Here is a 22,414-nt window from a genome sequence, read left to right on the forward strand (position 1 = left end):
ACAACCCAGGTTCAAATCCCAGTAAGGGTATGGGCAGCTGATGAGAGCTAAATAGCTTGATATAGATCTATACTAGTCTCCCTTTATTTATTTATCAGCACAAATACAACACATACACACACACACACACATATGCTTTGAATACACACACACAGCATTTTTTAGTATTGCGCATGTGTGCACAGCACATCCCTAAGTGAACTGGCAGTAGCAGTAGCCGGAACCCACCCCTGTTCAACATCTGCTACTTGGGAGAAAGACTATTATGGATCTGGACAAAAAGTAGAAGCTGCATCACACCTTCAACAAACATACAATATGTGTTGTTAAATCCATGGTTTTCCCAGTTGTAACATATGATTGTGAAACTGGGCTGTCATAAGGCTGAACAAAAAGGAATTGATGCCTTTGAATTGAGGAGCTGGAGAATATTGTTGAGAATACTATGGGCCATAACAAAAAAATATCATTAAATACCAAATGAAAAAAAAATCACTGGAATCACCAATAGTGAACACAAAGCTTAAAGCTTGCCTCTTTTAAAATGTTACATATGGTTTTTATATTTTTTATATTTTATTGTATACAATCCAGACACCCTTTTTGAGGGAGATGGCAATTTTAAAAATTTGATTTTGCGTTCAAAACATTTATGTATTAATTGTGAAGCCTATTGATGCCTTCAAAACCAAAGGCAGTCTAAAAGAGTAGATAGAAGGCAGTATTTGTACACTTAAAAGAAACTGCTATGTTGATGAAATGATTTCTACTGGTCTTAATCAGAAGTAACTGAATGATTGAACAATCATTAATCAATACCAATTGACATTATTGTATCACATGTAAAAAAAATCTCATTACTTTATTTACAGATTGTTATTGGAAGTGCTAAGAATCTGTGCCCTTTGACCTACAACCCTGGTCTCATTAACTCAGTTATTGCAGGGAAGGATATAAAATCACAGAGTTGTTTCAACATGTAAAGCAGGGAATTATGACCCCTCTATGACTTGAGGACTTCAACTCCCAGAATTCCTGAGCCAGTTGGCTCAAGAATTCTGGGAGTTAAAATCCACAAATCATAAAAGGGCCATAGTTCCCCATCCCCCATGTAGAACATAATTATTTTCTCAAAATTGTTACAAATAGAAAACCATTTGTAGAAAATTTATAAGTAGAAAAAAAATTAATTTGCTTGCCTTTACCAAGAACTCTTCATTCCAGTTTTTTAAAATCCTATTTTAAAAATCCTACTTTATATTTTTCCATTGAAAAGATGGAAACAGTGCCACGTTGGCACTGTTAGAGTGTAGTATTGCAGGCTACTAATGCTGACTGCCAAACTGCAATTCGGCAGTTCAAATCTCGCCAGGTTCAAGGTTGACTCAGCCATCCATCCTGCCGAGTTCAGTAAAATGAGGACCCAAAATTGTTGGGGGCAATATGCTGATTCTATAAACCACTTAGAGAGGGCTGTGTGAAGTGGTATATAAATCTAAGTGCTATTGCTAAAATAATGTCAATTCTTATGGGGTGAAATTAATTATCACCATCACTGTTGATTTATAGATGGATTTGTTAAAAAAAAAAACTAGTTTGAGCTGTTTCTTCATTTTCTCCCAATGAAGTAATTGGTTCTTCCCCAAAGAAAGCACATTCCAAATACAAATGGTTCAATTTCGATTCCAATCCAATAGATTTTTAACATGGAAAACATCTTAAACTTTGCGGTTTACAGTATTTTTTTTTTGCCAGAAATGGGGCGGGGCTGAAGTCGTGACGATAGGACGTGCGGTCTCAATTCTCTGAGATCGCAATTGACACTTTTGCCACTGTGGGGGTCCAAACGGATCTAAACTGTCCCATAGAGACAGTGAACAGGGAGAATATGTCTTGCTGAACTCGGGGATATCGCAAAATCCCCGAAAGAAGCAAGAGAAATTTCTTCAAGCCGGTGACAAAAAAATCCAGCCAAGGCTGATGAAGTCGGGGCGGCCCCAAAACGGAAGGAATGGAAAGTGAAAGTGTTTCCAGCTGGTGCTGTTTACAGTATTAAGATTCAAGCCTGAAGTGACTTGTTTGTTGGTTCATGTGTTTAATTTCTATAGTCATCCATCTCAATCCAATTGGCAGGAAACATACCTAGATATTTTAATTAATGATTTGGGATAGGAAAGTATAAGCCACTGTTTGAAGGCTAGGATTCTCTCACAATGTGGTAAATTGTGTATTAGTCCAGTGGAAGTTAACTTGGTGGTTGTGCCTCTTGTTTTGTGTAAATCTTGAGTTAGCAACTGAGCTGAATTAGTATAATTTTCTTAAACAATTTGCTTCTGAAGAAGCCAGTGGAAGGAAGATAAATATATTTGTAATGTGTTGGCTACTCTGAAAGCTCTGTTTATTTGACTTGTGGAGGACAAAATCTGAGATGCAACTACTGTATTACATAACACTATGAGGCAACAATTGTCTAGTAACATCATATTTAAGTTTATCAGAATCTATTGTACAACACAGATTTAAGTGATATCATGACATAGGACTTGTATTGTAATGGCAACTCATTGTTGTGTTGATGCACAAATTCAATCACTTGAATTATAATGCCTAAAAGATCTTTCTTGCCCCATCAAGCTTTTCCAGGGAAGCACTGATCAGAACTTTATTGCTTAGCTTGTTTGGTATATTGTTTGAAGTTGGCATTAATTCACTTTTAAAAGTTGGCATGTTGCTTTAATTTGTGTTACCGTGTTTCCCTTGACCCCCGAAATAAGCAATTGGCCTTATTTTCAGGGAGGTCTTATTACATTTGAGGTGCAGGAGGCAGAAAGCGTGGTCACCTCATGGCTGCTGCTGTGTTGCAATATTTTCGTGGAGGGCTTATTTTCGGGAAAAACAGGGTACATTTTGCACCACTGGGTTACATGTCGTTTTTAACAGAAGTGGCTTTTAATGTTGTAAAATTAAATGAAACCAGATGATCTATTATTAATAAGTATATTTCATCTTTCAGGAAATCAGAAAGCTAACAGACAAAGTGCTTCAATCTGGAACCCATGGGAAGTACGGATGTCAAATTTCAAATCTGGCATATTTGTGGTAATTTTGGAATGGAGAAATTTTAAACCCGACTCCCAGAAGGCCGCAGAAGATGAATCATACTAACTATACTCCAGAAGCCAACGTGGCTACAGAATCTAAAACTGTCACTGAAAATTTGCTAATTACCTTGTCTCTCTCCATAATTACAACCCTGACCATGCTACTGAATTCTTCTGTTATTTCAGCAATCTGCACAACAAAGAAGCTCCACCAGCCAGCCAACTACCTTATATGCTCACTGGCCCTTACAGATCTGCTGGTGGCTATTCTAGTGATGCCCTTGAGCATTGCCTATATAGTGATGGACAGATGGATCCTGGGATACTTCCTCTGTGAGGTATGGCTGAGCATAGACATGACCTGCTGCACATGCTCAATACTCCATCTTTGTGTCATTGCCTTGGATAGATACTGGGCGATTACAGATGCTATTGAATATGCCAGGAAAAGGACTGCCAAGAGAGCTGGCATTATGATCTGCACCGTATGGGCAATATCGATTTTCATCTCAGTGCCTCCATTGTTTTGGCGAAACCACCGCAACAGCAACAATTCCAGTGACTGCCAGATCCAACACAGTCATATCATTTATACCATATATTCCACATTTGGAGCGTTTTATATCCCGCTCACCCTCATTCTGATTGTCTACTACAGAATCTATCATGCAGCAAAGAGCCTGTATCAAAAACGTGGGTCAAGCAGGCATCTCAGCAGCCGAAGCACCGACAGCCAAAACTCTTTCGCCAATTGTAAACTCACGCAGACATTTTGCATTTCAGACTTATCCATGTCCGATCCCACCACGGAATTTGATAGAATCCAGTTTTCGGTCAGGAGTACTCCTTTTGACAACGATCCAGATTTGGTTGGGGACCGCCAACAGATTTCCAGTGTCAGGGAGAGAAAGGCTGCACGCATCCTTGGCCTCATTTTAGGTGCATTCATTTTGTCTTGGTTGCCATTTTTTATTAAGGAGCTGATTGTGGGCCTTGGGATAAGTTCCGTCTCGCCCGAGGTTGCTCACTTTTTGACATGGCTTGGCTATGTGAATTCTCTTATCAATCCTCTGCTGTATACTAGCTTTAACGAAGATTTTAAGTTTGCCTTTAAAAAACTCATTAAATGTTGGGAACACCCTTGAAACAACCCTGCATAATGTTGTTTGACGTTACTGGTCTTAACTATATGGAAAGAAACAACGCCATCTAGAAACCTTGGTTTCTTTTATAGGAAGAAAGGTTGGGTTATTTAAGAAAAAGAACATTTTTCATTTTACTTCTCTTTCAGCTTAACTTTTTTCTCTGTTGCCTGTAAATCTGTCAAACTGTTTCTACCTCCTTGTATCATGAGTATGTAAGTTTCTATTCTATGAGTTTCAAATATACTTTATTACGGGCACTTTTGCTTTCTCTTTTTTTCCTTTGTAGCCAGGACACACACACAATAAAGAGCCAAGGTGGGTTTAGGCCGGTGTTTCCCAACCTTGGCCATTTGAAGATGTCCGGACTACAACTCCCAGAATTCCCCAGCCAGCTGGCTGGGGAATTCTGGGAGTTGCAGTCCGGACATCTTCAAGTGGCCAAGGTTGGGAAACACTGGTTTAGGCCATTGAATTGTGGACATTCATCTGTGCCAGTGATGGCCTGTTCACTTGCTTCCCCAGCTGATTGATGAGACCTACAGTACCTTGAATTTCAGTAGTTCAGCCATTATTCAGAATGGGAGGTTAATGCCTCCTTCACCCCTGCTCCTTAGGTTTTATGGCTTTACAGTTACTTTGAGCCAGACTGGGTTAAATTCCTCCTCACTGCTTCTCCTTGTAAATACGAAACGGTGTATTGCTGTATACTATTTGTGAATCCACACGCACATACTAAAAGCTGGGTAGAAAAGTGAAAGAAGAACATCCATTGAGCAAAATGAGCATCTTCACCCACAAATGAAGCTGCATCTTCAGAAGATCAGACCTCATATTTTTATGATATTATAGGTAGTCCTTATAGAGATATGGTGGCTCAGTGGCTAAGACGCTGAGCTTGTCGATCAGAAAGGTCAGCAGTTCGGCAGTTTGAATCCATTGCGCTGCGTAACGGAGTGAGCTCCCGTTACTTGTCCCATCTTCTGCCAACCTAGCAGTTAGAAAGCATGTAAAATGCAAGTAGAAAAATAGGAGCCACCTTTGGTGGGAAGGTAACAGCGTTCCATGTGCCTTTGGCGTTTAGTCATGCCGGCCACATGACCATGGAGACGTCTTTGGACAGCGCTGGCTATTCGGCTTTGAAACAGAGATGAGCACAGCCACCTAGAGTCTGGAACAACTAGCACATATGTGCAAGGGGAACTTTTACCTTTACCTTTAGGTAGTCCTTGACTTATGATGGTAAAGGCATTCTGGAGCTATGCCTCTATCAGAGCTGGAGGGCACCACATTAAAGGAGGTTATAATAAACATGTAATATAGTAAATCTGAATATATAAATACTGACCATGTACTGTTAGGGTGTTTTGTTTTGTTTTTGAGGAATTGCAAAAGGCTTTTAAAAGTTATGACAATTATAAGAAATTAAAATAATTATAATTGACCTTTAGAACAAACAGTCATAGATCCTTGTAGAATTAAAAAGTTGGTACACAGTATTAAAAGGCTCCATATTATTCTCATTCATTATGAGATACGTTCCCACAGGTTCAGAAATTGTGCTAATTGTTCTTCACAGCTGCTTTCACATCTGTGCTGAAAGCTTCGGCAATTGCTATGTAAACTGTAATATTCAGTAACAACATAATCTTTGATCTTGCTCTCTGGCATCACTACTCCTTTCAAACTACTAATTAGCATCAGGCTTAAGGCTGTATATGATTAAATTGAAGACCATGCTTATTCTTTGCTAGATAGTTTCAGATTACCCAATTAAAACTGAGAACAACACTGTTTCTTTTAAAGTGATGATAATAATAGGTGAAGTTACTTCTTCCTTTCTGACCATTTCAACCAATGAAAGCCACTGATAGTAAGCAACATTTTGAAGAGCTATTTGGGTTTAATTTTGAAGAGCTTATTTAAAAGATCGATTAAAAATGTGCCAATACAGATTTTGAGTATCCAGAAGAAACAACAAAATATTTAGTTTCCAAAGCCCCTGAATTGGTCTTCCATCTTGTTTTTTGCTTCTGCGCATGCACAGAGCATTTTTTATTGCACTGCTCATGCGCTCATGACGCACCCACGAGTGAACCAGCAGTAGTGACTGCCGGAGTTAGGGGTGGATTCCTGCCAGTTCTAACCTCTTCTATAGAAGAGGTTCCACAAATCTACAGTGCTGTTTAGAACCAGTTCCAGCTTCCTCCCCCCGCCCGTCTGCACATCATCAAGATGAAGAGCAAGAGGAGCAATTCTGGGAGTTGAAGTCCACAAGTCTTAAAGCTGTCAAGTTTGAGCACCCCTGGAGGTTTTTTTCTAAAGGGTTACGTGTGCAAGGGTCTTGTAACTTGACAGCTTTAAGACTTGCGTGCTTCAAGTGCCAGAGTTTCTGAGCCAACATTTTGGTTGATAAGCAGGAGTGTTGTTAAGTGAATTTCACCACATTTTACAAGTTGCCCACGCCCACCCAGTCACATGGCTGGCAAGCCACTCCCACAAAGCAGGCCACGCCTACAGAAGAGGTTCTAAAAAAATTTGAAACCCACCACTGGCCAGAACTCACCCCTTCCCTTAACCCTGTTTGCAAATACACATGATTACAATTCTCCTCTTCCTGGCCAGAAATGTATAGGCAATTTTTCTGAGGATAATGGGATTAGTAGCTCAAACATCATGAAAGCTTGACATTGGAGAAGGATAAGATAAGGCAGGTAAGGCAAAATTCATGCACTTTCATTACACTTGCTTCTGATAATTTAAGTATAGTCTTTTTAGGGTCAGGGGGCCACTGGTATTGATCCACTACATAGCATTTGAGAAGAAGTTTGCCTTCTGGAATGTTTCTGGGATTGTTTTGTCATTTTTTCCAAGAAAGCCTGTCATTGATATTCCCTGAAAGTCTGCCATTCATGTATAATAAACAAAGGACTAGCCTGATTACCTCTCTTCACTTACCGTAGCTCTTATTCTTTTTTTTTTCTCTCTCTCTCTCTCTTTCTGTCTCCCCCCCTCCTCCATTGATTTATTTCTCAGCTTCTATTTTATTCGTTCATACATAAGTGCAAATTGTGTTACGAGTTCCTCCACTAGATGGTGATCTAAAACCATCAATCAGACAGCACTATTGATTCCCCTGAAATTAATGCTAATAGGGCATTGGCTGACTGAATCAGGAATGTACAGGGAATTCAGAAAAAGATAGAAAACGGAACAAAGTGGAATGAACACTTTTAAAATGATGCCAGAAACAGCTCAATTTATGATCGATGAGGCATTTTAAGAACAATAATTATTTCACTACATCTCTCTCTCTCTCTCTCTCTCTATCTATCTATCTATCACACACACACACACACACACACACACACACACACACACACACACACACGGAAATATCAGGCCGCCCAGAGTGATACTGAAACTACTACAGGTGATGCAGTCAGAGACTGAGATTAAACTAGTGTTGAAAGTTGTCACCCACCCCTCTCCTAGAAGAATGGAATATTTTGAGAAATATTAAAAAGGCAGAATATTATAATTTCCCTAAAGGGGGAATGGGGAAACATGCTCGTGGAGACAGAAAGCAGCCTCCACATTTCTTAATAGCCCTCAGCAGATGTCAGCACTTAAGAAATAATGAGCTTATTGAAAATTAGATAGCTCTATTCATAAGCAAATACCCTCACCCAAGAGCCAAACTAGGTCAAAGCCATAATAGGAATAGCCCAACACCCTTTCAGAACACAAACGTCTTCATTGCATCATCTCAGCAGTCCAAACTTCAACCAAATGTAGCTCAGACAAACACTTAGGATTTGTACTTTGCCTATAGAGCCAGCTGTGACCCCCACATGGCCTCAAGGGAGTCTGACAACAACCAATAGAATATGTGTTCTTGCATAGGAACAGGAAGTTCAAGTACAAACCCCAAAGAAGGTATAAAAACCCCTCACTCTCAACTCCATTTTGTCAGCTGCCCAGAACCACCCATGTGGTTCTGCTTCATCAATAAACCATCTTTCCAATCAACCTCCATGTTTCCAGTGTCTTTCTCCCGGCTTGAAACTGAACCAGATGGATGTGTCTTCCCACACTAGTTTAACTGCAAACCCTAGGGGAAAAAAAACCTTCATGAAGACATCCATACAGGAAACCATATATATGTATAGCAGAAGCAAGGTTCAAGTCTTAACGCCTCTTGTCTCTTGCTTGCTTTGTCTTGCTCCCCTGCCTGTCTGATGTAACAAAAGAAGACAGAGAAGATGCAATGGACACCTGTGCATCAGGGGTGGGTTCCTACTGGTTCCTACCGGTTCATGGTTTGGCAGCCTAGGTCACTGGAACTGGCAGCGACCCAGGCCTACCACACCCCTGAACTGGTTCTCCAGGTGGCACCTATGGTGTCTTGTTTTTCAGTTCTGTGCATGCGCGGAATAATTTTAATTGTACTGCGCATGCACCCACGGCGCACCCACAAGCAAACCGGCAGCAGTGCCTTCTGGAACCCACCCCTGCTGTGCATTGTGACTGTAATGACCCAGTCTGGGTTCAAGGTCATCCACATTCCATCGGTGGTAGGCTTTCTTCCCATCTTTAAGAAGAGAGGAAAGTATGTCACTTGGAAAGAACCTTCCACTCCCCACGGTCCTAGGAAATAAAATTTAAAAAGACTGCTGAGTGAGATTCTGCTTTTTCCATCAATCGAAGCACGAATAAACACAGAGATACAGAGCCTGCAGGTAGCCGGGTTCTGCAGGCCCTGCAGCTGGTAGTGTCCTGCAACGGGCTCCTGGAGCTCTGGAAATTGCTAACTCTCCACCCCACCCAGTGTCCTCTTCCATGTGGACATTTGCATAGAGTGGATGTCAGCAATCCATGGCTCCAGAGCCGCATGCGGCTCTTGCATCCCTCTGCTGCAGCTCCCTGTTGCCCTGTCGTGGCAGAGGGATGAAAGAGCTGTCCTCCTGTCATAGTTGTGGTGATGGCCAGAGCCTTAATGTGGGAACAAAGTGCCCCTGCGCTTGCCGAAACATCATCGCGGTGCATTTGCTGCTGCTACCTCCATGGCCTGGCTGCTGCTCTCGCAGCATCTTGCACAGCACAGTGAAATCAAGTGTGGTTCACAATGGGAGAGACGGGGTCCACTCCTTATGGAGCCCATTATGACGGGGAGCATCGTCATTAGCTTGCTGTCACCTCCCGGGATGTCAATTGCTTTTCCTGCACAGCCGCTGGTGTTGGGATGCCCCGCCTCCCTGCCAATCAGCTGGCCTTCAGCTCTCAGCCAACCAGCTGATCATTGGTGAGCTGCTCCTGGCCGCATCAGCCTCTGGACATCAGATCCCCACCACCCAGCACCAATTCAGGGGTTCCTTCCCCCCTCCCAGGGGACAGAGAGAGTGGGGGAAGAGAGCGAGAGAAAGAGAGGGGGGAAAGAGAGAGGGGTGAGAGAAAGAGAGAGAGAAGAGAGAGAGATCGGAAAGAAAGAGAGGGGGAGGGAAAGAGAGAGAGAAGAGACACACAGAAACAGAAAGCGAGAGACAGAGATAGTCATGTGACTGGGTGGGAGTAAGTGACATTGAATTGACCACGCCCACTGAGGTTTTGTGGCTCCTGATGGTTGTTTTTTTTCCTGTGGGAAATGGATCCAAATGGCTCTTTGAGTGTTTAAGGTTGCAGACCATTAGAGGAAGGGGGGGGGGTGTTTGTTTGTTTGAAAGCACTTTTCAGGATCACCTTAATCTACCTTTGCTGGCAAAGCACTCAGGCCACCACAGGCGCCCCTGACACCAGTGATGCCAAGGCCACGCCCACCCCGGCCATGCCCACCCCGGCCCCCCAAGGTCAAACCCATCCCTGATGCGGCCCTCAATGAAATCGAGTTTTAAGAGCCCTGTAATAGGTGACCGATATGTGTTGTCCCTGTTATGTTTCAGTTTTTGTTGATGTTCTACTCTTAATTTTAACAAAAACATGATGGGAACACAAATTGGGGTGGATGTATGACCAAGACCAGCATCACTTTCTTCTGCCTGTCATCAACATCTTTGTCTTTTAAATGCATATAGTATATCTTTCATTCCAGTTAAAGTAATAATGTGAACCAATATTACAAGTATCCATACTCTACAGCTGTCCACCATGTTGGATTGAAAAGCAGAAAGATGCTTCCAATTACACTAACTGCAACTTCTTTTTTTAAAAAAAGCTGGCTTTTCCTGTAATTGTGTTACAGCTATGGCGTGGCCTTGATTTTAGTCGCATCTACTTCAAGGAGTTACAGTTAGGAACTGTATCTTCTCCCATACTCTACAAAATATCTTTGGGCTCATGAATCCAATTACTGTCCTGCAGTAATTTCTGTACTTGGGAAGAAGGAAACTGTTTCAGCTTTGTCAGTAACTCCTCAGCTTTGCATTCTCAGCCATAGAGATAGAGACAGGCAGTCCTGTAGCGATCATTTGAAGTTGCAAAGGGCCTCCCTATGGGTACTTAATGTTGTGGCCTGCCAGCGGCCAGTGGAGCTGGCAGCAAAGTGAGACAGTGAGGAGGTTGGGGAAGAAACATGGGCCAGTCCTGGGGGCTGAGGGAAACTCACACGAGTGCTCTGCATCGGAGGAAGAGAGGGAGCTAGATAGCAGTGAGGCAGAAGAACAGCTGGAGCCTGTTCCCAGTGTGCACATGTGCAGAGCTGCCAGAAGACAAGAACAACTAAGAAAGCAGGGTTGACTTGGGAGTAAAGCCACACCTTAGAGGTGATTGTCCCCTCCCATAGGAAACGAAAGAGGAGCGAACGGGGAGTGGGCTTTTGCAGGAAACAATTTGTTCCTTCAGTCATTTCAAGAATGAAAGTTGTGATTATAAGAGACTGTGCCAAGTGTTGCCTTGCCCTGTGTTTGGAAGCTAGTTATCTGGCACTTTGCCATGCGAGATAAAGTTCGTGTTGATAAATATTCCTCTGAAAGACTGTTTGCCAAGCCTTGCTGACTGTGAATGAAAGGAATTCAGAGTCATGTAAATAAAAGAGGTTTTGCTGGGACCCAGACTCTGCTTCATGCTTGTTAAGGAACATCAGAACATTTACAACCCAGATTTGAAGTTCTGATGGTTGGTCCCATCCCTGCAGCCATGTGACGACACTTCTGGCACTCAGCAACAGGGGTTCATTTATGGCTGTTTGCAGCATCCTATGCTCACATGACATTTAGAAAGGTTTTAAAACTATCATTTGCCTCCAGTTTTTGACAAAGCCACACTCATAACGAACCACTGATTTGCTTAACAACCATAGAATCGCTTTACAACCACCACAAAAAAGATCATAAAATTGGGTTGGTCATGTGGGTGATCCAATTTTAGACCCTCATGAACATGATGGGATGATTCCATTATGGTCTTAACTCAAGGAATACCTGTAGGGAAGAATAGAATAGAATAGAATAGAATAGAATAGAATAGAATAGAATAGAATAGAATAGAATAGAATAGAATAGAACAGAATAGTTGGAAGGGACCTTGGAGGTCTTCTAGTCCCCATGCTCAGGCAGGAAACCCTATACTACTTCAGACAAATGGTTGTCCACTTTGTTCTTAAACATCTCCGGTGTTGGAGAATTCACAATTTCTGGAGACAAGTTGTTCCACTAGTTAATTGTTCTAACTGTCAGGAAATTTATCAAATAAATCTGGAAAAACTAAATTTATGGAAATATCCAGGAAAGGAAGCTGGAATCACACAGAACTCCTTTGAAGAGAGAAACCCATCCTTTCAGAAATCGTCAATAAAAACTAGGGTGTTGTAGGACACTATAGGATCCAATCTGGGTCGGTCGTCAGGACTAGGGGTTTTGTCTTCTGAGCTTTTGGACTTGTGCTGGAGCCCATTTTCAGGGAACTTCTCTCTAGCCTCTAGACCTAGACTGGATCCCACAACATTATCCTGGGACATGTATAGTTGCTTTTGTTCGTGTGATAATACTCTTCAGATATTATCATAGCCTGAGAAGTTGATATCTTGGAAGTCTCTGGTACTCTTCACGAAAGGTCATTGTCAGAGATACTGCCTTTAATAACTCAATGTTGTAACACATTGAAATATTTCTCAAGCTGGGTTGTTTTGGTGGCTGTTTTTTTTCTTTCCTTTTACTATATTTCTGCTCTCTTCTCATCCAGCTGCATTTTGTTCCAGGGAGGCAATTGTGAAAACACTCTTCCACTGCTACAACAGCTCACAACACCATTTCCTCCATAGGTTATGCAATGGAGATTGAGGTGGTGTTTTGCAGCCCAATGATATGATATGGATATTGCTGCTGGTAGTGATGGTGGTGAAATCCGGTTCTCTAATTCATTCAGATCTTCTATAGAATATAATTGCTTTATTGTGGCATGGGAATTTTCTTTTTGATAGCTGTGTTTGTGTGTGTGTGTGTGTGTGTGTGTGTGTTGATTCAGTATACTGCTATGTAGACTCCTTGCATGCCAGATCAATACAATGACAATAATTTTTTTTAAAGGATATCCAGTCCAATGCTAAGAGAAATTAATTCTAAAACAAGCTTGAAAAGAATTGATGCAAGTTTCCTTTTAATTAAATGCAAGTTTCCTTGCATCAGAGTGCATTTTCTATGTCTAGCACCACTAAAACTGTGTTATTAAAGTCTTACGGGGGGGAGGGGGGAATCAATGCAGGAAACATAGAAGTTGCCTTCATTTGAAATTAATTTTGGGGTAACAAATTATATCCACTGACTCTATTTGTGTCTTTTCTCTTGGAAAACAATAATCATATATCAACGCATATCTGAAATACAGTACAAAATAAACAAGGCTTTGGTTATCATGCATAACTCTATATTTGATTCCCCAAAAGAAAGGCATGTTTTTCTGTTTATCCAAATGTGTGGCAAAGCACATAGAGAACAAACAGCAGGATATTCATAGTATGCTGATCAGAAGGATTATTCCTATCAGAAAACCTAAGAATATACATAATTTCACCACAAAATTAAGGAAAACAAAAATATATGATATGATAAAACTTCATTCTGAGCTATCTGTTGTCCAGCTGCAGAGGAATTCGTTGTCCAGTTGTCGATAAATTAAGATTTATGATAGTAACAGGTGCTACAATGACAGTCAGTGTGATTCTCAATCTTCCTAATTCCATCATTTGGAATGAAGACCTGGGGAAGCAAACTTTAAAATCAGATTTAAATACATTGTAATGTATTTTACATAGTACTTTACATTGTAATGTAAAGTACTATTTTCTCACTTAAAGAAAAACCTTCTTTCATCAGCCTTTATGTCAGTGGTTCTCAAATAGTGGGGCGCGCCCCCCAGGGGGGGCGCGAGGCTCCGTAAAGGGGGGCGCGAAGGCTCCGTTTCCATCTGGGTGCAACGGCGGCGGCAACAGCGCAGCGGCGGCGGCGGACTGGAGTTTCCCGCCAAGGTTGCCTGTCCGACCAGCCCCCGCTGGCTCCTGGCTGAGGGAGGAGCTGCCGCTCCGCCTTCTCCGAGCGGGATCCACACGCCCTGCAACTGGCCGTGAGGGGAAGGTTTTGGCCAAAAAATGGGCCATTTTTGCCCATTTGTTGCCAGTAGAATGCTTCTGGGGGTGGGGGAGGTGAAAAATGGGGTGCACAGATGCCCCAGGAGGCACAAAAAATGGGCCCCTTTTCACCCCCCCCCCACCTTCAGAAGATGATAGAGAAAGAGAGAGCTAGTGAGAGGGAGGGAGGGAGAAGTGAGACAGAAAGAGATAGACAGAGAGAGACACACACACACACACAGAGAGACAGAGAGAGACAGAAGGAGAAAGAGGGACAGAAAGAGAGAGAGAGGAGAGAGAGACCGAGAAAGACAGAGAGAGACAGAGAAAGACAGAGAGAGAGAAGAGAGAGACAGAAAGAGAGAGTGAGACACAGAGAGACAGAAAGAGACAGAGAGAGAGGAGACAAAGAGAGAGAGATAGAAAGAGACAGAGAGAGTGAGAGAGAGACAGAGAAAGACAGAGAGAGAAAGAGAGAGGGAGACAGAAAGACAGACAGAAATAGAAGGAGAGACAGAAAGAGAAAGGCAGAGAGAGAGAGGGAGAGAGAGAGACAGAGGGAGAGACCACTTGGACTGTCTTCGCATCTGGGATGCATGGGTCTTTCCCATTGAGACGAACAGGTGTTGTTTCTAGAAATCACTGCATGCAGGAAATATATGTGTGTGTTTGTGTGTGTATGTTACGGTGAAAGACCGAAATTGGTGAATGTCGACATTCACCGGTGAATGTCGACATTCACCAATCTCGCTTGGTGAATGTCCGAAATATTTGCTAAATGCCCTTATTTCTGACTTACACCGGTGAATGTCGACATTCACCAAGTACGTTTCCCCCTCTCTTTGGGGAGGAGGAGAGCCAGAGGATCGCCTCTCTTTGGGGAGGAAAGTACGTTTCCCCCTCTCTTTGGGGAGGAGGAGAGCCAGAGGATCGCCTCTCTTTGGGGAGGAAAGTACGTTTCCCCCTCTCTTTGGGGAGGAGGAGAGCCAGAGGATCGCCTCTCTTTGGGGAGGAAAGTACGTTTCCCCCTCTCTTTGGGGAGGAGGAGAGCCAGAGGATCGCCTCAAAGGATGCCCCAAAGAGAGGCAAAACGTACTTTCCTCCCCAAAGAGAGGCGATCCTCTGGCTCTCCTCCTCCCCAAAGAGAGGGGGAAACGTACTTTCCTCCCCAAAGAGAGGCGATCCTCTGGCTCTCCTCCTCCCCAAAGAGAGGCGATCCTCTGGCTCTCCTCCTCCCCAAAGAGAGGGGGAAACGTACTTTCCTCCCCAAAGAGAGGCGATCCTCTGGCTCTCCTCCTCCCCAAAGAGAGGGGGAAACGTACTTTCCTCCCCAAAGAGAGGCGATCCTCTGGCTCTCCTCCTCCCCAAAGAGAGGGGGAAACGTACTTTCCTCCCCAAAGAGAGGCGATCCTCTGGCTCTCCTCCTCCCCAAAGAGAGGGGAAAACATACTTGGTGAATGTCGACATTCACCGGTGTAAGTCAGAAATAAGGGCATTTAGCAAATATTTCGGACATTCACCAAGCGAGATTGGTGAATGTCGACATTCACCGGTGAATGTCGACATTCACCAGATTTCGGACTTTCACCCTAACATGTATACATGCACATACAAGTGTCATTTCTTCAGTGTTATCACAGAAGTGAGTACACCCCTTAACATTTTGTAAATATTTAAGTATACTTAAATATTTACAAAATGTTAAGGGGTGTACTCACTTCTGTGATACTCTATATATAAATATATGTATATATATGTTCTAGCTGTGCTCCTTTAAATCTTTTCTGCTACAGTTAATAAAGCTATTCTTTGTTGTAAATTGATCCACATTTTTCTTTTTTTATTCTCTTATACGTTAATAAGGATACAGTGTTATGCAGAGGTGTACTTATAACAATTTTATAGACAAATCATACTATTTACAGTCACGCGGGGGGGCGCGAAATGTTTTCTTCTTCCTAGGGGGGGCATGACAGAAAATAATTGAGAAGCACTGCTTTATGTAGACTGGTCACCCTCGGAATAATTGCCTATGCTGGGGGTAGGTGACCTACAGGCCTAAGTGCTGTTGAACTACAATACCCAGCACATCTTTTTAATACTCACCATCTTAACAGGATTGCTGGAAACTGTAGTAGCACAAAAGTTCCTTTAGTTCCCTACCTATGCTACTATTATAGTTATTATACTGTACATGATCTATTCTTCTATGAAATCATTGAGCGGCATGGTGGCTTAGAGGTGAAGACACTCGCTTCCCACTCAGAAGATTCAGAGTTCAATCCTAGGTAGTGGCAGATGTTTCTCTATCAGGGCTCAAAGAGAAAATATTTGCTGTGAACGCTGCATAGGTGTCAGGAGGGGCAGCCAGCCAGCAAACACTCAACTCCTCTCAGTCGCCCCGACTCCACTCCAAATAAATAAAGGAATTAAAGAGTCATAAAAAGAAGAAAAACCCTCTATATAATAATTAGTTTATGCAGTTATATAATGCATTACAATTAAAAGCAGAAGACCTTTCCCCAAAGCCGAAAGAGGGGAGTGCATGGGATTGCATCAGGTGACAACAATTTGCAGTAGACAGAATCCTAAAGTCAGAAAGAAGAATTACCATAACATCTAATAAACATTTGGCTTCCAGCTCTTTACCTCCTCAGCCAAAATGTTCCAGCCAGTTAAAGCCTATCAGCCCAGTGGTGGGTTCCTACCAGTTCAGACCAGTTTGGCAGTGACCCAAGCCTGCAACGCCCCCAAACCAGTTCCCCAGTCTCTTCTGCTATCACCGGCATATTTCTGCGCATGCGCAGAACAGTTTTCAGTCAACTGCACATGCTCAGCAATGTGCAACGGGCGTGTGCGTGAGTGAAATGAGCAGTGCATGCGCAAAACACCCTCTCAGCTAACCAGTAGTAAACCGGTTAGGAACCCACCACTGCATCAGCCCATGTATGTAAACACATTGATTATAAAATTATTCTCAGGATAGAAGTCACCAGTCTGGTATGAAGTAACATGAAGTTGTCTTGGGAGGCAAGGGAGAGGCACCGAGTTGACACAGAACTTGAATCAATATATAAGAATACAATGCTCATCTTGAGTAGTTAATTTCTGGATGCTATGTTGTTATTTTGTTTTGGATAACCTAGTCAGATTTTGGCTGGAAGGAAAGAGGAGGGTATACATGCTGCTCCTTCATAGGAAACCAGGAGTAAGGATTGGAAGTGAGAGGTCTGCCCTTTCAGAAAGCATCAGGGCTCAGTTTTTCATTTAACCATTTCCACATTTAGGCCACTTTAGACTTTGTTCCTAATGGTTATACATCTTCCGGGGGTGGCCGTCTTTCAGGGTAGCAGCATATTAAGGTTTTAGTTGGCTTCTAATTGCTTTATTTGGGGTTTGTATTTGTACCTGACTTTTTGCACATTGCCCAGAATCATTTTACTTGACTGTGGCAGCCATATAAATGTTACAAATCAATCAATCAATACTCCTCCTGTTCATTATATTCAGGGAGATTCTGGATAAATGTTTTCAAGTCATATCTCTAATAACAGACACTAAACATAATGTTCAGAATTCATTCCAATAAAATATTTATAGCTGGTCTTTTGGCAGAATTCTTGTTTCTTCCTACATGAAAACACAAACCCAGAGCTGATATCCAAACACAGATTGAAAACAAACCATGTTCATTTGTCTCCTGCTTACGGTCCCTTCCTGTCACACTCTTCTGCCTCTTCATTGCAGTTTCTCGTTGCATGCTCCATATGGAAACTAGGCTGAAGAGGAAGAGTAAATAAAACTGTAACCCACCATACATCACCTAGAGATAGTCTCTTTACCTCTCTGAAGGCTCTTGCCACACAGCATTTTGCTTCTGAAGTGATGTTCTTTGGCACAGGCATGGACTTTTTTGACCTCATGGGAGTTGGATAAGCTCTTGAGAAACAGCATCCTGCACATTGGTACACAGGCTTGCCGCCGAACAATCTGGTCATGCGAACGTGCAGGGTCAGTTTACATTCAGTGCAATCTAACAAACACACAAAAAGAATGCAGAAGAAAGATGAAACCCTGCTCTAGATTCTATTTGGATCTCAGCATTCTAACACGGAATGTTAAACTTCATCCTAATAAGTTCAAACTGAGTGGCCAGACAGAGACACTCAGCTTTTTATACATGGGCAATCCATTTCCAAACCGAGAAATCATTCTAAGCTCAGTGTCCTTAGGAAAAACTACATATTGATACATAATGCCTCATTGGTGCAGTGGTTAGAATGCAGTAGTGCAAGCTACTTTTGCTGCCTGCCTGCAATTTGGCAGTTCGAATCTCACCAGGCTCAAGGTTGACTCAGCCTTCCATCCTTCTGAGGTGGGTAAAATGAGGACCCAGATTGTTGGGGGCTGTATGCTGACTCTGTAAACCGCTTAGGGAAGGCTGAAAAGCACTATGAAGCTGTATATAAGTCTAAGTGCTATTGCTATTGCTATAGTAAAATAAGTAGAAAAGTTTGAATGAGAATGTGTCACATCAGGCATAAAACTGGTGAGTATAAGTTTTCAATCATTTATTTCCTCCCAAGCTAGATTACTATTGGAAAAATTGCTTCACTGGAACCAAGTTTCCTTCTTTAGTAAAATGGTAAATATATTTTATTTTTGATAATTTAATCAAGCCAGTGTGCTCACTAACCAGGATTATAAATCAGTATTTAATTTGCTCTAGAACATGTCCACGCACATATGTGCTTGTGTAGATTAATCTTTTCCATTTATCAAAGTGCATGAGTTCCATTATAGATTTTCTGAGCACTCTTATTAATCTAAGAATTCATATTTTCTGCTTTTGAACTTTAACTTTTTATCAGTCCTGCAACGCTGGGAATTTGATAGACAACCTACAACCTACTTGTCTATCTTGCTGCTAATTTCAATTCCTGTTCATTTAAGAACAGGTTACAAAATATAGGCCATAGTAGAGACGATGATAAGAAGTTAATCTGATGGATAGGTTATATAAATGCATTTTGTAAATGCATTCATCATTAGATAGATTACATTCAATGCTTTAAATATCCTGAAATGGTGACCTGTTCATTTTTAGATTGTTGGTAGGAAGGTCTAGAGAATATAGATCTTATCTTGTGTCCTTGAAGAAGCCTGTTCTATACATTTATTTCCTGGAAATAAATGTAAGTTTAATTGTACTTTTCTGACCTACAGCATCAATGGAGAAAAGTGATGCAGAAAATTTGTTCAGCTTTTTCGCAGTGTTATTGTGTTTCAATTGAACACCTTTAAAGAACTGTGTAATAACTGTGTAATAACATGATATAAAGTGTAGCAATCTCTCTGCATGATTTTGATTTTTGTAAAAAAAAAATTAATGATCTCAACGTTTTTCATATCTGTCATACTTTGATGAGTTCTTACTCGGCATTAACTTCTCATTAAATAATGTAGCAAGGGAGCCTTCTTGGGTGAACTATAAAAAGGCTCACCATTGGAGAGCTCTATGCTTTATACGCAATCACTGAATCTATAACATGGAAGCTTTGAAAAGTATACTGATGAACCATTGCCTCCTTTTTTTAGTGTATAAATCAAAGAACACAATTGTTGCAACCTCTTCGTATGCAAAAGTATGCTGACTTCAACAAAATTGTCTGTAATTATGGTCTATAGATGGAAGTGTTTTTATTTAATTAGCTATATATTCCACATGTTTATTTATCCAGTGTTTTTTACATTGAACTTATTTATTGTGACTCTACTTTGATGAAGCCTTCTGGAATTTAGACCTAAGCAGACATGGGAGTCAGCGTGTCAGTTAGAATTTGTGAAGTGGTTAGGTTCATAGTTGTGGGTTCTTTTCTTTTTTAATATCACTTACTGGTTATGTATTTTTTTTCTTGTTATGCTATATTTTTAATTGTTATTAGCTGCCCAGAGTCCCTATGGTGAGATGGGTGGTCAAATACATTGAAAAATATAAAAAATATTAAATAAATACATACATACACTCTTCCGTTGATATAACTGAACAATCTAACAGTTTAGAAAACATAAAAGAATCTAATAATTACATTATTAAACAAGAGTCAGCACTAACAATGATCTTCATATGTTTTCTATTTATTTCATATTTTAAAAGCATCTCACCCTGTACCATAAACTCTTCCTCTGGCAATGAATGAAAAATATTCAGAGATATAGCTAATATGGCACAAATGACAACAGCATACTTTCCATAGTAATCCATGATGTTCCTATAAAAAAGAGAAAAACAGTGGATTTCCTGCCTCCATATAATCTTTCATTAATTTCTGTTGATTAAATTGATTTACATATACTGTAGATACAAATCCAATTTATTAAAACATAGGTTGATTCATAGGGATTAAACCTAGATCTCAGCTGCAAAATTCTAGAATTATCTCCAAATGGTTGCAAAAGGACATAATATGAAACAATTTCTTTGCTCCATGACGTGTCTGTTTGTAGTCCAGATCTGACTGTCTAAAGCTTAGTTTAGAATCACAAATTTTAATCTGGTTTCTGAATTTTGAATTCTGAATTGGGTACAACTGTCAGCATTATTTTAAAAATACAGTACTGTACTCCTTCAAGAGACATTCATACAGAGGTTGTAATCTACACATACTTACCAAGGCAACTGAATTGAAGAACCTTATGCAGTGGTGAGATTCAAATTTTTTTTACTATTGGTTCTGTGGGCGGGCCAGGACTTGGTGGGCGTGGAAGGGGAAGGATACTGCAAAATCCTCATTTCCACCCCCTCCAGGGCAAGGATACTGTAAAATTCCATTCCCTCCCCACCCCACTAACCTGCTTTCCAGCTTCATTCTCCTGTGCAGGGCAACAGAAGAAGACCTAGCTGATCAGCTGGGACTCAGGAGGCAGTGAATAGATGGGGGCGGAGCCAGCCAGAGGTGATATTTGCCGGTTCTCTGAACTACTCAAATTTTCCGCCGCCAGTTCACCAGAACCTTTCAGAATTGGCTGAATACCACCTCTGGCCTTATGTCTAAACCTAGGATTCTACTGCTAGAAATCATCTCATTCAAGATGCAACATTGGTTAGCCTGAATTGAACCAATCAAACTCTCTTTAAATGTCACAAGGTGCAAAATCAACTAAAATGATCTATATTGTAAGTGGACAGAGAAATAAATAGCAATTGGGTTAGTTTGGGTTCTGAGATTAGAAGAGCAGGATAGATCTGATCAGAGATGGACAGAGTTGGAGCAAGCAAGTACAGTAGAATCTCTGGTCATGAACACTTCTGACCACGACCAAGTCAGGTTCCCAAAAATTCACATTTTCCCCTTCCACGCCTTTTTTGTGTGTGTAAGCGCCAAATTTCCAAAATTAGGTTTGGGTCACAACCAAATCAGTTTGCGACTAGTTATGTAATGAATTATGATTGTGACCAGAGGTTCTACTGTAATCTGCCATTTTCAGACAGAGGCTGGCTCCGTTGGCCTTGGAGGAAACTGGGGAAAGGCAGAGTCAGTCCAGGCAAGGCTTTTCTGAATTAGTAAGGCCTGCAGACAGGGAAAGCTCAGGAGAAGAGCAAGGACTACCCCCTACTGATCCGAGAGCAAGGAGGGAAGAGAGAAGGTGAGATCAACGCAGATTGAGCCAGCTATGAGGGAGGAGAATGCCCTGCCCACTTTCACAAGGCACACCTGGGGACTGAGATGTAAGGAGGTGCCGGTGGGCGGGGCATTTGTCAGGAACAAGTGTTGGAACTGTGGAACCTCTTGTACACTTGCCAAAGCCTGGAGATTGCTGTACTCTGTCTTGTATGGCTTGTCAGTTTGCCTGCTTCACTGAACTTCTTGCTCTGATTACTATTTAGCTATCCTGGCTTATTGGACTGCTGGCCCTGGTTGCTGTTTGATTAACCTGGCTTACTGGACCACTTGCAGCCAGAGACTTCTAAAGGTGCGTGTGAGAGCTTTGCTCCAGAACTTGTAGTGAATGTGGTAATGTTTGGGGGCACAGTTGGAGCAATAAAGGAGAGTTAGACCTGTTCTCTGGTTATGTTGATTTCGTGCCACGCCCTGGGTCATCACAGAAGGTAGTTATTCCTACTGGTCTGCTGCACAATGCTTCTGAAGCCTTGGTTGTACTTAAAACAAAGGGGTGAAATAAATGCATCTCAGTGATCTGGGCAGCACCTCCCCTGCACCCTTGTGCAACCTGTCACTCTCTCCCTCACCCAACAGAAGCCACTTACCTGCCTGCTAGGCTAAAACTTCCAGCTTCTTGTTGGCTTCCCCATTTAATTTTCTTGTGGGAAGCTGGCTGGGAAGTTGGAAATGACAACCACATGACCGTAACAGCTTGAAGCAACTGCAAATTTGGCCAAATTTCAATCTCATGGGAGTCATAGGTTTCAGGTTTCAGATTCTTTAAGTTAGCCCACTGAGCTACCTTGGTTAAAAAAAAGTGTTGCCCTAGGATGTACCTTCACTCAATTAAAGCTTACAAAGAATCAAACAGACATGAAGGTTGTAAAAGTATGTAGATACAAAAGAAACTGGCTGAATTTCTAAAAATTAAAAAGAAGTACAAATGACAAA

General features: G+C 41.7%; 2 protein-coding genes across 2 annotated transcripts in view; one reads left to right on the plus strand and one right to left on the minus strand.

Moving 5' to 3' along the window:
• Positions 1-4,494, plus strand: part of HTR1E (5-hydroxytryptamine receptor 1E) — a 33,073-nt gene extending 28,579 nt beyond the window's left edge. Inside the window, exon 2 of the mRNA XM_081943759.1 lies at positions 3,014-4,494. Within this exon, the coding sequence (XP_081799885.1) occupies positions 3,152-4,246 (1,095 nt within the window). The 5' untranslated portion in view covers positions 3,014-3,151 and the 3' untranslated portion in view covers positions 4,247-4,494. The remainder of the gene's footprint in view (positions 1-3,013) is intronic.
• An 8,825-nt stretch (positions 4,495-13,319) lies between these two features.
• CGA (glycoprotein hormones, alpha polypeptide) lies at positions 13,320-22,100 on the minus strand. Its single transcript, XM_081944839.1, has 4 exons — positions 22,069-22,100; positions 19,965-20,071; positions 17,642-17,832; positions 13,320-13,431 (listed from the first exon to the last, which is right to left on the minus strand). Exons 2-4 carry the CDS (start codon positions 20,062-20,064, stop codon positions 13,348-13,350), a joined length of 375 nt encoding a protein of 124 aa, XP_081800965.1. The 5' UTR covers positions 20,065-20,071; positions 22,069-22,100; the 3' UTR covers positions 13,320-13,347.
• Between the last annotated feature and the right edge of the window lie 314 nt (positions 22,101-22,414).

This window comes from Natrix helvetica (assembly GCF_964273705.1).
Source record: "Natrix helvetica genome assembly, chromosome: 2".
Lineage (NCBI taxonomy): Eukaryota > Metazoa > Chordata > Lepidosauria > Squamata > Natricidae > Natrix > Natrix helvetica.